Genomic DNA, 18,100 nt, shown 5'->3' with positions numbered 1-18,100 from the left:
TAAATCGGGAATTTAATGTAAATTCACAAATTTTCCAGTGACAAAATTTCCCCTAATAAGATGAATCCGCACTTTATATATAGCTGTATGAGCGAGGAAAATGAAGGGAAGATCAAGACATGAAGTATAGTTTCCAATAAACAATATTTTCTTAGTGATATGACTTTGTTTAGAAAAAAAAATTTTGATCATTTTGAAAAATGTCACTGAGGAATGTAACTTTGTTGACGTTTCGGAAGATGAGCCAAATCTTTTTATAAGAAATTTTGAAAAACCCTCCTTTACTTTGATTTAATTTCGGCCTCTTTACTTGAAATCTTTGTCCAAAATTAATACAAAGACTAGTTCCGATATTTCAAAGTTCGTTTAACCGTTTAGGAAACTGTGAGTGAACAAAGTGAGCATTTTTATCAAACTAATTCACGAAGACAGGACAGCTGCCTCAGTAATTTTCAAAAAACGAGATTGGAATCTGAACAATTCGAGATTACAAATGAACCTATTCAGATCGATTAGCGATAACTAACAACTAACCATGTCGTGTCGACGAGGAGAAATGGTTAAGGATTCTTTCTAGACGAAGAGAAAAATCGTTTATAGTATATGGAAACAAAATGAAATGAAAGTACTACAAAACACTATTAATGAACAACGCTCAGCAACTTGCGGGTCAAATTAGTGATGAAAAACAAAAGAATATTTGAGTTCAATTCACAAAATCACGAGGAAAAAAAAATTTCCAAATCCGCGCACTCACGGCAAGTTTTCCAATTCATGCATACCGTATTACTTCGAATAAACGCCCGGGGCGTTTATTGAATTTTTTCGATTTTAGGAGGGGCGTTTAAAAGAAGGGGGCGTTTATTAAATTATTTGAGTCTAATGTTGAATATTTTGGGAAATCTACTCTTTATTTTAGTTCTATATCAAGATTTCAGTGCAGATTTCTTTGGTTTTGGTGACTAAAATTGCATCAAAACTACTCTAGTTACAAAAAATGACTAATATCTTCCTTCAATCCCAATCAATACTTGTAATAAAATATTAAAATCACAAGTTTCTAATAAACGCCACTCCCTTAGAGGGGGCGTTTATTCGAGGGGGGCGTTTATTGAATAATTTTCCTTTTAAGAGGGGCGTTTAAAAGAAGGAGGGCGTTTATTCGAAGTAATACGGTATTTGGACAATTTTTTTCTCGAACGGTTTTAATCTGTCCTAAAAAATGGTTTTCTTTGTCCGTGAAGGTGTGAATGTTTTTTTTTTCAAATAAAAGCGAAGATCTTTAAAGTGTAAGTATTTTAAAGTTTTTAATGTACACCCTGTAGATATAGTTGGTTCATATAATACGAAATAACTTTTGTTAATTGATATTATTGATTCAAGAGAAATATTTAGAGAAGTATCAATTGATGAAATATCAAGTCAAACGTCTCATGAATGTTCTGGAACTTTCTCTTCAACTATCACGATAAGATGGCAACGTAATATTTTAGAAAAACGTCATAAAAATATAAACAAGCTTTTGAACTTAGAAAATTTACAAAATTCAAGCAATGGTGAAACTGAAAACTATTCAAAATAATTCAACGAACCCCGAAGACCTTTTTTTATTATTCTGGGAATAAAAAATACATCTCAAGGAGAAGCATTTGGCATCGAAAGTATTTGCTCTAAAGATAGGCCTAGCTTTAAGATTTGATAAAAATCGAGAAAGAAGCCTTGAAGTTATAAAAATAAAACAAATTTGATAACAAAATCTATCTATATGTCAAAAACTTTGACATTGAGCTGAAGCTTCAGAAAACTAAACAAATCGAAATAAATGTTTTTGAAACAAAAAAGTTAACTTGATTATTATGAGAAGCTTACAAAGAGAAAAATCGAGATAAGATTTTAGTCTAATCGATCAAAGAGGAGGTCTAATCTATCATTAAGTTATGCTGCAATATGTTTATTACAGATTGGATTTAGTCCAAAAAAATTGATGATGAGTAAAAAAAAAGAAACTAGATTAAAATGAGAAAATTCCCACCAAAAAACAAAACGAAGGCAAGAAACATTTGAAAATTCGAAAACAAACTCGGAGATGCTTAGCCCTTACGAGGGCTCGACAAAGCTGAAAAATCCCAGCTAAAATCGGAAAAATATTTTTTATAGGCTTGAGGTAATTCTTATCATATGCTTAAATTTTTGCCATATCTGAGACAGATATGCTAATAACTGGAATGCTTATAAAAGAAAAACATGTGAAATAAACAGACCAAAAACTGGTCGTTTTCTGACGTAGAATATTTTGGATTTCTCTCTAAATTATATACACTAAAATATCTAAAAAATATAATTCAAGAATTTCGTTTTAAAAATATAAACATTTTAGGGGTTATGTCAAAAAATGCTAACAAGAAAAATAATGCAAATCTCAAAACCAACTGAAAACACGATATAAAGTTAGCTTAGATGCTAGTCTCATTAGTACTCGTGTAATGTTTTGAATGGTCAGGAATTCGGTGAGCAGGGTCCCTAGGTAACAACAAATCTGTTTGATATAATTTGACTTTCATTCTACGATGAAGTCTCGGTCCATGTATCAATAACAGCCATATCGAGGCTGAAATTCCAATACTAAAGTCTGAAATGATACGCGTCAGAAAAACTGCAAAGCTCGGCCCCGTTGATTTCGGGTCATTATACCAGGGCCCTTTATTAACGTATTCGTAAAAATACGATGCTAATATAAAAGTCATGAAAAGTGTATGCAGAGCAGCGTAAGAACCGATGGGTAGTAGCAAATATTGATTCTTTTTACGCTCCATTAATTGATTTTCGTTCGGATCAGGTAGTCGAAATAGACAAATCAACCCAAACAATAAAAACATGGTAGCCATTATAAGGTACACAAAAAGTGGCCCCAAAATTAACCAGCGTAAAGCTCGAAGGTTTTCATATCGATTACCGATAGAGCAAATCCCTGTCAGTTCGTTAACGTCGATCTTACGCCATACTAGAACGATCACTGTTTTACAACAAGGGATTCCCCAAGCTAAACTATGAAACATAAAGCTTTTAGAGCGTATTGCTTCCGTAGCCCATCTCATACCAGCTGATAGAAACCATGTCAAACATAGAATGACCCACCAAATACTTTGCACCATAGAGAAACAGTACACGAGAAGGAAAGTGGCGGCACACGATATGTTACCTGACCCATCAACTAGTAAATAGTGTTGACCGTTCTCCCTCTGACAAGTCACGCCTTCTCGACTGTACACGATACGAATCATATAGCCAACAACGTAAAAAAAGTAACACACTGCTATAAAGAAAATGGTTCGTTCTGGAAAACATGTCTCGTTATAATTAGCTAAAACACATAAAATTGCAGCAACACTGAGGATTCCACATATGCAAGTTAATGCTGAAATCCAACGCTCAGCTAACTGTTTTTGTTGTGTAGTGAATATGCCATCCTTCATACATTCCAAAGCACATGATTGTATTTTCTCTACGTATATATAATTCTTGACGTTTCGACTGTAGACGACTTGACAATATTTTTCTTTAGAGATCAATCCTGTCGCTCGGACAGCAGGAGTTGAAGTGACAGTCTGCGGAATGATACGTTTTGGTGTTTTCTTTGTCTTTAAAGAAGTTGGAGGCACTTCAGTACTACTATGTCTGTTCCCAGGCACACAAAAATCTGGTTCAACATTTTCGACTGGAAATTTTTCACAGTTCAACACGTCAGGCCATTTCAAATTGAATTCTTCTATATGTTTTTGACACTTTGATTTAACTTCTTCACACAATGGTCGACAAGCAACAATTCCTTTCTCGTGATTAGCATGACAAAATGGGAGATATACACTACATAGTAACAAGCGAAGTTTGCTTGAACATTGAGTTCTTTGAATAAGTAGTTCGTATATTTTGAGTTCAGATAAGCTTTCCTCTTGACTGTTCTTATTGGTGCGTTCATTAGGGGCAGTACTCGACATAACGATCGTCTCATTATAGCCAATACCACTACAGAAATCTAGCTTGACAGGGACACATTTCCACGATGATCCAAATTCATTTTTACGTGGTGAAATCCTTCTTGTTTCAACATGGTTTAAAGATAAGCAGCCAAGTAACAACAAGCATGTGAAAAATGGCAATAAATGATGATCGAAAAATAACACTCTTGTTCTATACATTTCTTTCCATTTAAAACAACAAGTTAGATATGTTATGTTGTTGGTTAGTCTTCTTTTCGTCGTTTTGTGTTCATAAAATTCTCGTCTGGAAAATAAGTTTATAAACATTATAACACCATTATGAACTCTATTTCTCAACAAGACAACAACAAATTAGATCCTATTTGACGTTATGGCACAAAAAAAATCTTGTTATGAGAGTGAGATAGAGAAAAGAAGAGGAAAAACTTTAGATATCGCATCAACTAGACAAGTACCATGCTAATAACTCATTTCATTAATACGAACATTCACACTAACTGGCAAAAAAACAACAAAAGTAAAAAATTTGAGACTACATATCATCAAAACTTTATATATTATATTGGAAAACGCGAAAAAGGATTCTTTAATCATTTCTCCTAGAACAAATGAAGAACAAATCCATTTTTATCGTCTTGTATAGAAATATATAAAAACTTCTTTTTTATTTTACAGCTTATGAATTAAACATCGATTGAACGTTTTTATCTAATCGTAATACAATAACCCCTGCCTTGAATCGCTCACACTTCTTTTTATTCTCTCTACATGTTTTTGCAAACGAAATGTCACTGTTCAATAATATGTGCTAAAGCCTTTTGGTGTTTTAAACCAATCACATGCCTTGATTCACATTAGAATCCCGCCTCTATTGTTTTTTCCAACGACTTGTCAATTTGTAGAGAGTACATAAAGCTTATCAGAGGTGAAAAAGTAAACATGATGAAAACCGGGGGTAAAAGAGAGGACAGAATTTTCTCAATTTCCCACTCTCCTTGGAGTTCTTTATCAAAAGGCTAACAGCCACAAAATAGAGGGGAAAATGCTTTATTTACTTTTTTTCTTTAAACTATATTTTTCACTTTGATTGATACTTATGTAGAAAAGAAATAAAGAAAAATAGAGTACATCACCAAGATGAAAAAAGGGGTGTAAAAAAGTCGATTAAATCTAATTCAAATCAGCTTTTTTATTCTGTGATTTGAACCTCTAGAAAACTATTCTTTGTTATGTTCACGAGTTTGTTTAAAACATACACGAGATCATTTTACTCTCTCCAAACATCAACTTTTTTCATAAAACAAAATCCTGAACACATAAAACATACATAACTTTGAGAAACTTCTCTTCTCTTTCATTTCAGTTTGTGTGGTGTAATGCCATCAGTGATAGATAAGCTATCAATCAAATTGCAATTTTTTAAAACATATTACGACAGATAAGCTGGTGATAGTCAAGATAAACTAAACTTCTCTACATTTTTCAAAGGCGCCAAAAAAGAATTTTATTTTATGTAAGACTTTAGAAGACAGAGATAAAGAGAGAAAGGTAAAAATTAAAAACAAAATGACCAAGAAACTTAATTTTGTTAATTGATTTACAGATAAAAGTGTGCAGAAGGTTGATTTCAAGAAACAGCACATAAAGTTAGAAAAAGTTCAATAACCAGATTTCATCATGTCGAGACGAGAACCTAAATATCGGCCTCCAAAAGATAAAAAACGAGTAGGTTTTAAAGAGCTTTCAAAAATGTTTCCAAATTCTTTCCTGCTGAAGAGCTACTATAAAAAGAGATGCAAATCGTTTAGATTTAACCCTTCCACTGTTGGCCGGATTAAAAAATCATTAATAGGATGTATCACACAGTACTCTACACAGCACGAGCAAGACATGACACCCGTCTATATTCTTTTACTGCTGTTTCGAAACGTAAACAAAACAAAAATATGGAGTGGGGAGCTATTAAAACAAAAGAATTAAAAAAACATTTTTTTGCAATGATCATAAAAGATAATGACATTTGGTTTTTGTGTTGATGACACTGACAATGAAATATTGAACTGTATCTTTATAAAATACAAAACAGTTGAAAATTGCACCGAACGATTATCATTAGATTGTTGAAACAAAAGAGAAGTATTAGAGTCACTGTCAGTTTGATTAAAACAATCCGTTATCAATGCTATAAGTCACCATGGTAACTTAATTACCACTTAATTGACTCCTAGGTTATGTTGTTTTTTCGAATTAAAACCAGTTCTATGCAAATTTTTATCTCGATCTCATCTTGTGTAGCTGCACGTCGGCTTGTTTTACATATTCTTTCACTACAAACGAAAACTTATACTTAAAAGTATTGCTTATGTACTAGCACAGGAAAAATCATAACGTCCGGACACCAAACAAAACACCTTTTCTAAAAAGGGAGATGTAAACACAGGAAATGAAAAATGATCTCAAATTTGATCTGAATGACAATTATTACGACAGAATTATACAAATCCAACCAACAAGACAGAAATACAATACTGTATGCAAGACTACATACCACTAAAGTAACAGCCATCTTCAAACTCAACGCAACAACGACCTACATACTAAAAAAGTCAAAACAGTAAAAACGTACATCATGACTTTAACAATTTCCATATTTGAAAGTTAAGATTCTATTTGGTCGAAAAAAAAATGTTTTTGCAGCACATTAGTTTTTGGTTTTCGTGTCTCAAAAAGTCTGTTTTGCACACGAGGCCACCTGACTTGATCGAGGCCATGCTTCAAGTGTTTAGAATTTCGAGAAAAAAGGAAAATGGTAAACAAGCCACCCGGTTTTCATAAACATTTTCATACACTGATAGCTATTAGTAAGTAACAACCACCCCCTTATTGACTGCCATCGACGAAAATTTTAACAAATCAAATCCAAAAAGGGTAGAAAACAAAAATAAGGAAGTATTCTTTTTAGTTTAAAGTCTTAAAAAATAACAAAAAAGATAAAAATTACAGTAATTATAAAGTGCTACATAATAATAAATATAATACAAAGTCTCTTACTATCAGCTAATTAATGTTCATCCCTTGTGCAGATCATTTGATTGGATTAAACACGATCAAGTGCTTCCATTAGAACGACACTGTTGCCGCGGATTACCTGAAAATAAAACAAAGGATTTTACTATCAAAGATTGCTTTTTTTGCGAGTTGTACTCTGTACATCATTCCTTAACTCTTTTTTTAGAACCATTTCTGAAGCTCACAATGTTCTTTTCTTTGTTACTTTAAGCCTCAAATTGTTTTTTTCTTATTCTTAATTGTATACTTTTGACTTTATGCTCAGATATTACTGCTTTAGCAGGACGTTTGGGAATTGCTAGAATTCGACAACTCGAGGCTCAGGATTTCTTTTAAACCGTCTTATTTTTGGCTTCTCATTGTTCAAGAATTGTTAAAATAAAAAGTGTATCATTCAACAAGAGAGCCGACCAGTTCAAAAGTAATTATAAGTCGAAGATTCTAAAAATTTCATACCACCATGCCAATGTTATTTTTTTGTGTAGGGCTGACATCTTCCAAAGCTTCATCCAACACCAGATTCATGAAGGGATCAAAACCTCTCAAAATACCAACGACCGTCCTGTTACCATTCAGTTTTACTATGTAGAAGAAAAATAATTTTTAGTTCTCTAAGTATTGAAACCTTTCAACCAAGAGGCTGAAATCTTATGATGTGATATTTTTTGCAACTCATTTTTTACGAACCAAAAACTCCAGTCTAAAATCAAAATATTCGAAAATATAAAAAAACGAAAATTAAGACAACATCCGCATAAATCGAATGTCTTCACTTTGATATTTTGTTATTTTTTTTCTTTTTCGAATTTCAAGGCTAATCCATTTCTTTCTAAATGCATTTAGAACTCCGTGGGGGCTAATCAGGTAATCCAACAAATCTCTGCAAAAATAGTTTTCGAACAATAAAACCAAATTTTGACTCGCGCTATCACAAAAAAAGCTTCTTCCATGCAATTTAGCAGAGTTGGATCTAAAGAAGATCCTTCTCCAAATTTCATTTCAATCTTAACAAAAATTTAATTTTCTTTAGGCAAAGGAGCTGCTGATCACGTTTTATAATATGTCTTAATATGTAAAGAAAGTAACTTACAACTCAATCTTTTGTCCATGTACCTTAAACAAGAAAAAATAAGAACATTAAGATCAGTGAAAACCAGACTACTGTACACAAAACTACAAAAATATACCAACCTTTTTCAGCCAAAAGAATTATTTATGATAATGTAAAATTCGCTGAAAATGAAATTTATTAGTTTGACTTATTTGTACATTAGCAATGGTGGGACCCATTTGTCACTATCCTTGTTGCAATGGCTTTCTTCCCTTCCTGTTCTCCTGGTATAGTTCAGTTTAGATTGATGGTATCTAAGTATTGTAATAGCAATTTTTATAGCATTTCGTATTGTTTTTCTAGAATATTACATGATATTGCGGCTTCCACAGAGTACAGATGTGTTTTTAAAGTTCAGAACTTTGGATGTCAATATCTTTGATAGAATCACTGTTGGCAACTTTGACTTGAGTTTTTCAAATCCTTTCCATGATAGCTATGCATGGATTTTAAAAGTTTCATTTTTTATAAAGGGATCCTTCAAACAGGGCAGAAAAGGGGATGGTGATAAAAATGTACTGAGGGGTACTAGGTGTGAATAGGGGTGGTGTCAACCTGCCAGTAGTCAAATACGCTTAGTACTTTGGGGTACTACCTTAAATGGTATTAAATTTCGCATGTTACAAAATTTCGCGATGCACTAAATTGGACTTTTTCAAAAAGTGGGAATAAAGAAAGAAATGACTGATTTCGCTTGAAAGACAACATATTGGGTGTAAACATACCAAAAATAGTAACAAAGCTAGTGACAAAAATAGTAGCTAAGAGTCATTGTTGAAAATTTTTCACATGTATTAAATTTTGCGGCTTTGTATTTTTGAAAAATTTAAACGGTATAGATTTTGCGAAATTTGACCTAAAAAATTGTACCCACAAAATTTAATACCATTAAGTAAGTGCAAATAGGGGTGGTGTCAAGCTGCCAATAGTCAAAGGCACTTAGTACTTTTTTTGGGTACTAACTCAGGGCTTGAAATAACGGTCGGACATTGGACATTGTTCGACCCAAATAGCTTCATGACCAACCCAAAAATCATAATTTTCAAGCTAAAGCAACCCTGATCAGACATTTTGTCCCACCCACTAAGGGGTGGTGGGTGTACTCTAGAATTTTCAATTTTGTTAGTCAAGTTAGACATGTCTGGTACCAACTGCATGACTCCCCTGGTTCAATATTATATTTACTTTTTCCCTACTTTTTGAGCAATCTTATGCAGACTGAATAAAAATTGCTATCCTGTAGAGGTTTTGATAAAAATGAAAGTTATTTATTTTGATTTCTTGACTTCTAACTAACAACCTATGACAGAGATTCAGTCTGTCCATAATGTGCAACATCAATCATCTCACTCAAACTACATAATGCTTACATGGACATATGTGCCCTCAGTGAAGTCAGAAGAGAAGACGAACCAGTAATTTGATTGCAAAGGAATGCACCTTCTATTGGAGTGGTGGTTTTTTGTAGGAAGCTGGGTTAAATTTTGCAGTCTCCAACCCAGTATCCAACGTTCATCTTGACATCTGATAGACTCATGAACATCAGGATTCATCTAAAATCTACTATCACTATTGCACAGAATGATCTATCAGTTAGGGCTTCATTATATACTTGCAAATCAACTTGCATGCCAATACATTGATGTAGTCAAAGACAATCTCTCAGTTTGTATTGCTTCACAGATCACAAACTGTTCATTTGTAAATGCTTGTTTTTCCTAGAACGCCAAAGGGAAGGTAAAAAAACCACCTAACTGACTATCTATCAAAGTTACATGACGTGAAATGATTGAACAACTATGAACTACATCAATATTTTGACCAACATCTGACTAACCTCCCTCAAGAATGGGATGATTCTCAATGGGTGCCTCCAAAAATCTGCCGTCTTTGCATTTTTTAAAGAATAAAAAGCAATGGAAAGACTTGATTCAATGAGAATGATGTAGAAATTTATTTTCTCATCAAAGATAGTCACCAGAACAAGAAAGAAATCCAACGACGACTGGGACAGAAAAAATGCTTTGTTTATCAATAAAGCCAATCAGGTTGAAACTTTCTTCATTAATCAGAATACTCTTAGGTTCCAAATAAAGGGGGGTTGGAAATTAAATCTTTATCAAATTTTACTAAGTATCAAGTACTCTTAATTGTGCAGAGAAACACAAGTCAAAACTGATGTAGATAATATGGAAGTTTAAACGAAATCGATCAAATGCCATTTCCTCAACAAAAAATATATGTAGTGTAAAAAGCATAGAAAATTATTTATTTATCACCAACATTGTCAAAAACCTCTTTTTCAGGTGGGGGGGCCAAGAAGCCACCTTGAGTTGGGATGGTATCAAATTTCAGGTGGGGGTTGGAAGGGTGCTGTCCACTATAAGTTCTTCTCACTGTTGCTTTTGAAGATGTCAAACACCGAAATTTAATCCTGATAAGATTTTACACAGCTATGGAAATTTCTTTAATATTATTCCTGAGACACAATATGCAGATGACATTGCAGTACTAAAGGACTCAGCTGAAGGTCTACAAGAGCTACTTAAATTGACTTACATTGTAGTGTACAAGCATGTTTACTAAGAAGTTTTACTGCCAACAAGTTGTTTGAGATTGCTTGGCCATGTTGAGCAAATGAAAATGTTTTTATTCATTTATTCATTCATTTTCAAAATTGGCCTTTTTAGTGGAAAACACTAAAAAAGTGCCCCTTTTGGCCAAACTTACTCTGCCCCGCCTTCTTAAAATAAGGACTTGTTATTAAAAAAGAAGCTTGCCCAGACAGTGTCAATCGAACAAGTTCGAATGAAAACCGCAATTGAACCAATCATAATGTAATAGAACGGGATCAACATGGTTTCTGCCCCCCCCCCCTTAAAATAAGGGGGAGTTTTTATCAAGGGCTGCAAAGAATCTATCCAACTAAGAAAAAAGGGGGAACTAAAACTTGAAAATTGTTGATTTAATTGCAAATGTTTCGTCTCTAGTTTTATTGATAATAATTTTCTTTATCTAATATCTTCTTCCCAGTTTTGTACTCACATTCACATCCTTGCTTCCCTTTCTCTCTCTATTGCAAAAGATTGTTTACCGAAGGGGATTAAACAAATCTAAGGGGGACTGCTTTTTTTATTTTAAGGGGGAGCATTCTAACAAGGGGTACTGGTAATTTTAGTTCGATTTAAGGAAGGGGAGTTTTCTTTAAGGGTAAAATTGCATTTTAAGGGGGGACTGAAAAAGTAGGCGGAAACCATGAATAATTGCTATTCAGTTGTCCAACACAATGCAATGGAATCTCAATCAAAGACTGATTTTTGGAAATTAGAGATTTTTGATTGGTTCAATCAATGTCAATTATGTTCAATTGATCTTTGATAATGTTTGATAAGTTTGGATGCAATTAGATTGGCCCACTCCTTTAGAACTTAAAGGAATATAAAAGTAGTATAAAATGTAAACATTGCGCGAACCTCGTATCATTAAAGAGAACAATTAAAACCATGTGTCCAAAACAAACTTGTAAAACAATTGAATAATCAAAACTAGCCATATTTGCTTTGATTTTTTATTTTGACATGTGACATTTGTTTTGATTGTATCCGCTGCATACAGTTTGTTTACAAATTTCGCAAGTACTGTTATGTCACTTTAAGCGTGGGCAGCCACCAGTACACCATCAGAAAATCAGATAAGAGCAAGCAATGCATAAATACCAGACGAGAGCGCATAAAGCCAATGAATATAATTAAATCAATTCAACATAATCAAATGTAATTGAAGCAAGTGAATCAAATCAGTTTATTCGATTGGGTTTGATTGTGTTCAATTGATTTGTTTGATTGACACTGTCTGGGGCTTGTCTATCACCCCCCCCTTCTCCTCAGTATAAATTTTTTTTGGAATAGCAGTGCATGAACCAATAAGACCTGCTTGGAGGTTAAGTTTGATGATAAATTCCAGCAGCTCCAATTTTGCTTCCTGACCCTAAAACTGCTATTTTTGAGTTATAATACAGGAACCAAACAATTTTTACAAACCACCTTAGTGTCAGATACTTTGTATCCTTCAGTCTAGGAGTCATTTATTTGCCTAATTAACATAAAATTTATCCCATGGTAAATTAATGACTAATGATAACTTGCGCATCAAATTCAGAAAGTTTATATCATAATAAGACTTGAAATCTCATTGTGCACGTCTTAACAATTTAATAAACCATAAAGCACTTTTTCAGCATTGATCTTTGACACATTCAGTGGGAATTAGTCTACACAATAGACAGCTCCAGGCTTTTAGGCCTTACTCTTCAGGGTTCGAATTATAGCTATGCGAAGCGAATTTTAAGTTTAGCGACCCAAAAAGATTTTCTAACTCAAAAATGCAAAGCCAAAAAACTTTAAGAAAACACATATTTTGCTACTTCATGTATTCGTCTGTCTATTTCTTTATAAACTCTCTACCTTGCATCCTTATTCATTTATTTATCTATTGCTTTATCAGCTTGCTACTTCGCTACTTTATTCATTTGTGTATGCATTGCTTTATAAACTCGCAACTTTATTCATTCATTTATCTACTGCTTTATCAACTTGCTACTTCACTACTTTATTCATTCGTTTATGCATTGCTTTATAAACTCACAACTTTATTCATTCATTTATCTACTGCCTTATCAACTTGCTACTTTGCTACTTCACTCATTCGTTTATGCATTGCTTTATAAACTCGCAACTTTATTCATTCATTTATCTACTGCTTTATCAACTTGCTACTTCACTACTTTATTCATTCGTTTATGCATTGCTTTATAAACTCGCAACTTTATTCATCCGTTTATCTATTGCTTTATAAACTTGCTACTTAGCTACTTTATTCACTGGTTTATCTATTCCTTTATAAACTCGCTACTTCGCTGATTCATTCATTCGTTTATCAATTTTTTTATAAACTCGCTACCTTGCAACTTTTTTTATTTATTTATCTATTGCTTTATCAACTCGCTACTTCAAAACTTTATTAATTTGTCTGTGTATTGTTTTAGAAACTCACTAACTTTGCTTTGTCTACAATCTCACACAACAGCCTAAGTCTTACTTTGCTTTTCTAGAGAAATGCATTGAAGATACTTTCGCATTTTCTTTCAAACAACATCGGAAAATACTAAAAATGCTTCGCAAACAGCTCCCTTCGCTCGGAAGAATTGCAAAGCTCCTAAAATTTATAATTCGAACCCTGCTCTTGGTTTATTGGCACTGCTATAGGAAGCCACAGGTAACCCCAAGGGGAACTGCTTATTATAATAGCTTTAAACATACCGTGAGTGGTCCTAAATTCGACAGCCACGCCTAAATTTGATGGGGTCTTTCAAAGATACAAACGTTGCTGTGATGCAACGAAGATACCAAAGTGTCAACTAAACTGAGAGATTTGATACACTGAACCAATTGAACCAAATATATAACAATAATTGCTTCTTGTTATAATAATTTTTTATTACAAAATTGTTAACGTTTTAAACACAAGCAACCCAACAGATTCAAAATAATAGAGGTAATTATTTTTACAACTCACACTCTTTTGATCACATTAATTGTCATCTTGTTAGATGTTTTGTTTCGAGAGTTCTTGCAATGGGCTCTTCCAGAAAATGTTTGTACACCCCGGGTGGAGGATATATTGTCTGGGGGGTAGCAAAAATTTGTCAAAATTTACTTTGTCCGGGGGTAATTTGTCGATGCTTGTCCGGGGGGTGAAACCCGTTGTCCGGGGGGTCAAAAGTCACTTTGTCCGGAGGGTAAATCATAAATGTTATAACCTCCAAGCGAAAGATATGTATCTATTTTGCAGATCCAGCACAGTCCGGCATGCAGGAATAGTGTCAGGACCTGCAGGCGACCTGGTAGGGTTGGTTTGGTATGGGAGTGGTTTGGGTGTGGTTACGTATCAGATTGGCTAGGAATTGGGTTATTATCAGTTAGGGTTAGGGTTGGAGCTCGAAACAAGCACTATTTTGTGATTTTCTCTAATATAAATAGCCGTCAGAAACACTTTCCTGGCATGAGTCTGTGGCGCAATGGATAAGGCATTGGGTTTCTAAACATCGGAACTTAGCATTTAGTTGGTTCGAATCCCACCGGTGGCGATCTGTCGGTAAGTCATTCAGTAAGTTAGAAAACATAGAAAAAAACGGGAAAGGCAGAAAAACTCGAACAAGAGACTGGAAAGTCTAGATCTATGAAGAAGCCACGGCTGTTTAAAACACAGCTGATTGGATTAGGTTTCGAAACTATATTGTAATTCATTAAAACCTCAGTGCACATGCGATTTATCCGTACAATTTCAATATTCAAAACAAGAGCATTGCTCATATCCCGAAGAGTAGGAGTTTTACGCTCGGAACGAAGGAAGATATGACATAGCTTAGGCCGATGAAATTTACGATGAGTTTACCGTCGGCCGCCCGCATCTCTAAAAAGCACCCGCATGAAAATTTCATTATTTTCAAAATTCATAAATTTTTCATTATTTCCATATTTCTTTACAACTACAACCTCTATCTTTGTTAAAATCGTCTCTACGCATGTTTACACGGGTAAACAAAGAAGATTTATTACAGAAAATGCTGCTGCCCTCAATCCTACAACTGCAGTGGGCGTCCCGCCCATATATCTGCCAAACCGCCCTGACCGCCATTTTAGTTTTTTGCAAAATCTAGCGCCACTGTAGCAATCGATCTTTATTTTTCGTTCGCAAAAGATGCGAATGGTTGAAGCGAAGCAGAATTTTTTATTTTGAGAGAGCATGATTGGCAGAAATGGTGGATAAGGTGCTATTGGGAAAATAATGAATAATGAATAATGAAATCATGCCGCATCTATTTTTGGGTAAGTTCACGACGGTAAACTCATATGTAAATTTCATCGGCCTTTAAGTGGGAAGCTATTATGATGCAAATAGACCTTTTCGCCTTTCCATCCGCCATATTGAATTGTATGCAAAAATTATGGTGGCCGAATTGCCGTGGTGAAATTCCCTTAGAAAGTATGCAAAACATATGCAAAAAGAAAGTATGAATTAAAAACTTACATGCATAATTGGCATTATATTAAAGTGTAATCTTGTAGAAGAAAGATTAAATTTGCTTCTCTTGAAAACTAAAAACAGGGCTCGAAATAACGGTCGGACATCGGACATTGTCCGACCCAATTGCTGAAATGTCCGGCCCAAATCGATTCTAGTCGGACATCATGTCCGACCCAATTACTTTTTGTGCCTTGGAAAAATTTGTCAGATGCGTTGTGAAATTTCCAAAAGAAATTGTAATTTACATAGAATTAGTAACTTCTTTATTTACACACAAAAACTCTCAAAGTTGCGATCATTGGTGTTAGATATTCATTTTGTGTGATGCTTTTTCTCAACAAATGAAAGCATGCTTCAAGTAAAAATCATGGGCTTCTGACCATTAATTGACATTTGTTTAGCTTCTTCGTGATCAATGTAAAATTCTACCAGAAGCTTGTATTAGACTTGAAGTATACCCCACATAAAAATCAATCGGACATGTCCGACCCACTTTACTTTAAAAGCCTTAGGACATGTCTGACCAAAATCAATTTTTGATCGGACAGTGTGTCCGACCACCTAAATATCGTTATTTCGAGCCCTGAAAAACAATACACCGTTTAGGAGTGTCGACTGCGCACACGTCAATCCAATTTTCCATTGTTTTGATTTTAGCGATCGCGGAAAATTCACTCTCCTCCGTAAAAAAACGGTAGGTAAACATCTGGTTCTCATAAGGAAACATAGCAGAAAAACGGTAGGTAAAGAACTCCTTTTAATCATAACTTCTTTTCCTCTTGATGAATTTTTGTGAAATTTTCAGGAGAGACTTGTAAAATTATCATTGATATCATGTTCAAATATCTAAATCATTCTCTTTAAAGGAGAGAAAAAAATTCACAATGTTTACATTCCTCTAACCTTTCACAGTACTAAAGTGCGCTTTTTACCTACCATTTTTACCGGCCTCTGCAATGGAGTACCGTGAAGATAGCGAGACTCCTAAACGGTGTATTATATTCACTCATCTCTTAGAACAAGCACTTCAAAAGACCATAACATTAGACAGAAACTCAAACTGGAAAATCACCTGCGAAGGTAAAAAACAATCCTTATTCGGCTGATGGCAAATTGTTCTCCTGGGAATAGAGCCGCCAAATGATCAAATCAAAACATTGAGAAAGTGTGACGTCATAATTACTGCTTTCAGTTTGCGTGTTTTGAAAGTTTGATGTGTGTACTCCGTCTACGTGGAATTTTTTTATGGCATGAAAACAGAATATGCTATGTCTTTAAGAACAAATTCCTAAAAGGCTTTTGTTGTTCTGTAAATATTTCCTTTTGGATTAAGAAATTCCATCTTTTATTGTTCTAATGATTATAATATTTATTTATAAGATGCTTTGTTGTCTTTTTAATCTTTGTGTAAACTTGCATATGTTTTGCATACATTCCAACTAAATCCAACCACGGCATTTTCGTTCCTGTATTTTTGCATACAATTCAAGATGGCGGACGGAAAGGCGAAAAGGTCTATGTAATGACAAGAACTAAGAAGGGACAATCGAGAATGAAATACAGTTACGAAAATATTTTGACAATCTATTTCACTGAAGATTGCCATCCTGGATGGCATGAAACTTTGAGTATGATATCAAACTAAATTGTTTTCTTTACTCAAAATAGTATTTTGATATGGCGCGCGAAAGCGCTATAAAATACTATCATTTTTATAATACTATCTTCTTCAAATATAATACTATCTTCTTCAAATATAATACTATCTTTTCAAATACAATACTATCTTTTCAAATATGATACTATCTTTTCAAATATAATACTATCTTTTCAAATATAATACTATCTTTTCAAATATAATACTTTCTTTTTAATTATAATACTATCTTTTCAATTATAATACTTCTTTTCAAATATAAGACTATCTTTTTTTGAAATTTATTACTTTCTTTTCTTTAACTTATTGCTATCTTTTCGAGGCTCAGAAAAGTCGAGTTAAAAAAGTCGAGTTACAAAAAAGTCAAGTTGACAGCAGTGCCGTAGCAACTGGGGGGCAAGGGGGGGGGTGGGCAATGCCCCCCAATAATTTTTTCAAAAGTAGTTTTCTGGAAAAACCGAATTTAATAATATTTCTTCTTCCTATATCACAACTATTAAGCTAATTTGATGCGTTTTTAGACCATCTAGAGGCTCCAATTTTCAAGATCGCCCTGACAATCAACTGATCAATCTTTTGTTTAATGATATAAAAAACTGCAAACTTTTTGCAACGTCATTACATTTTTGACACGGCAGTCAGACCTCCTATTTAACCCGTCAATTTGTCTTTAACTTACATTTTCGAGTTGGGAAATTGTAAGATGACGTTAAAATGGTATATTTGTGACGTCACAAAATACATGCAGCATATAACTCGAACTCGAGTTTTTCAACTCAAACTTATTAACTCGACTTTTACGAGTATTATATATTTGAAAAGATAGTATTATTTTTGAAAAGATAGTATTATAAAAACGATAGTATTTTATAGCGCTTTCGCGCGCCATATTTTGACAATCTAAAAATATCTGAATAGTAGCCGGATCTTTTTAGGATCCTTACTTTGACTGTGACTCAAAATGACTTCAAAATTCACAACAAAAATACCTACTTTTTCAACTCAGGTGGATTTGTCTTCGACATCTTGCTGGATTCTAACTATTAGTAGAGATACAAATATATAGTAAGAATGCTTCAATAACGTTCACTTCACGTTTATCTGTAGGAAATGGTTGCAAATCTTGAAGATTCCGCGCGTGTATATCAACTCCATGTAAAATATACACGAAAATTATAC

The 18,100-nt window shown here is 33.8% G+C and overlaps 2 protein-coding genes across 2 annotated transcripts; both read right to left on the bottom strand.

Annotated features, from left to right (window-relative positions):
- Positions 1-1,421: 1,421 nt before the first annotated feature.
- Positions 1,422-4,836, bottom strand: LOC136821183 (frizzled-4-like). Its single transcript, XM_067077415.1, has one exon. The coding sequence runs from the start codon at positions 4,302-4,304 to the stop codon at positions 2,454-2,456; it is 1,851 nt and encodes a 616-aa protein (XP_066933516.1). The 5' UTR covers positions 4,305-4,836; the 3' UTR covers positions 1,422-2,453.
- Positions 4,837-6,927: 2,091 nt separating this feature from the next.
- LOC136821184 (probable small nuclear ribonucleoprotein G) lies at positions 6,928-18,044 on the bottom strand. The gene is made up of 4 exons (XM_067077416.1): positions 17,915-18,044; positions 8,158-8,180; positions 7,524-7,648; positions 6,928-7,146 (listed from the first exon to the last, which is right to left on the bottom strand). Exons 1-4 carry the CDS (start codon positions 17,944-17,946, stop codon positions 7,096-7,098), a joined length of 231 nt encoding a protein of 76 aa, XP_066933517.1. The 5' UTR covers positions 17,947-18,044; the 3' UTR covers positions 6,928-7,095.
- Positions 18,045-18,100: the final 56 nt, after the last annotated feature.

Source organism: Clytia hemisphaerica, unplaced genomic scaffold, assembly GCF_902728285.1.
Source record: "Clytia hemisphaerica strain Z4C2 unplaced genomic scaffold, Clytia hemisphaerica genome assembly, whole genome shotgun sequence".
Classification (NCBI taxonomy): domain Eukaryota; kingdom Metazoa; phylum Cnidaria; class Hydrozoa; order Leptothecata; family Clytiidae; genus Clytia; species Clytia hemisphaerica.
The sequence above is the reverse complement of the archived record's forward strand: the minus strand, read 5'-3'. Positions and strand labels throughout refer to the sequence as shown.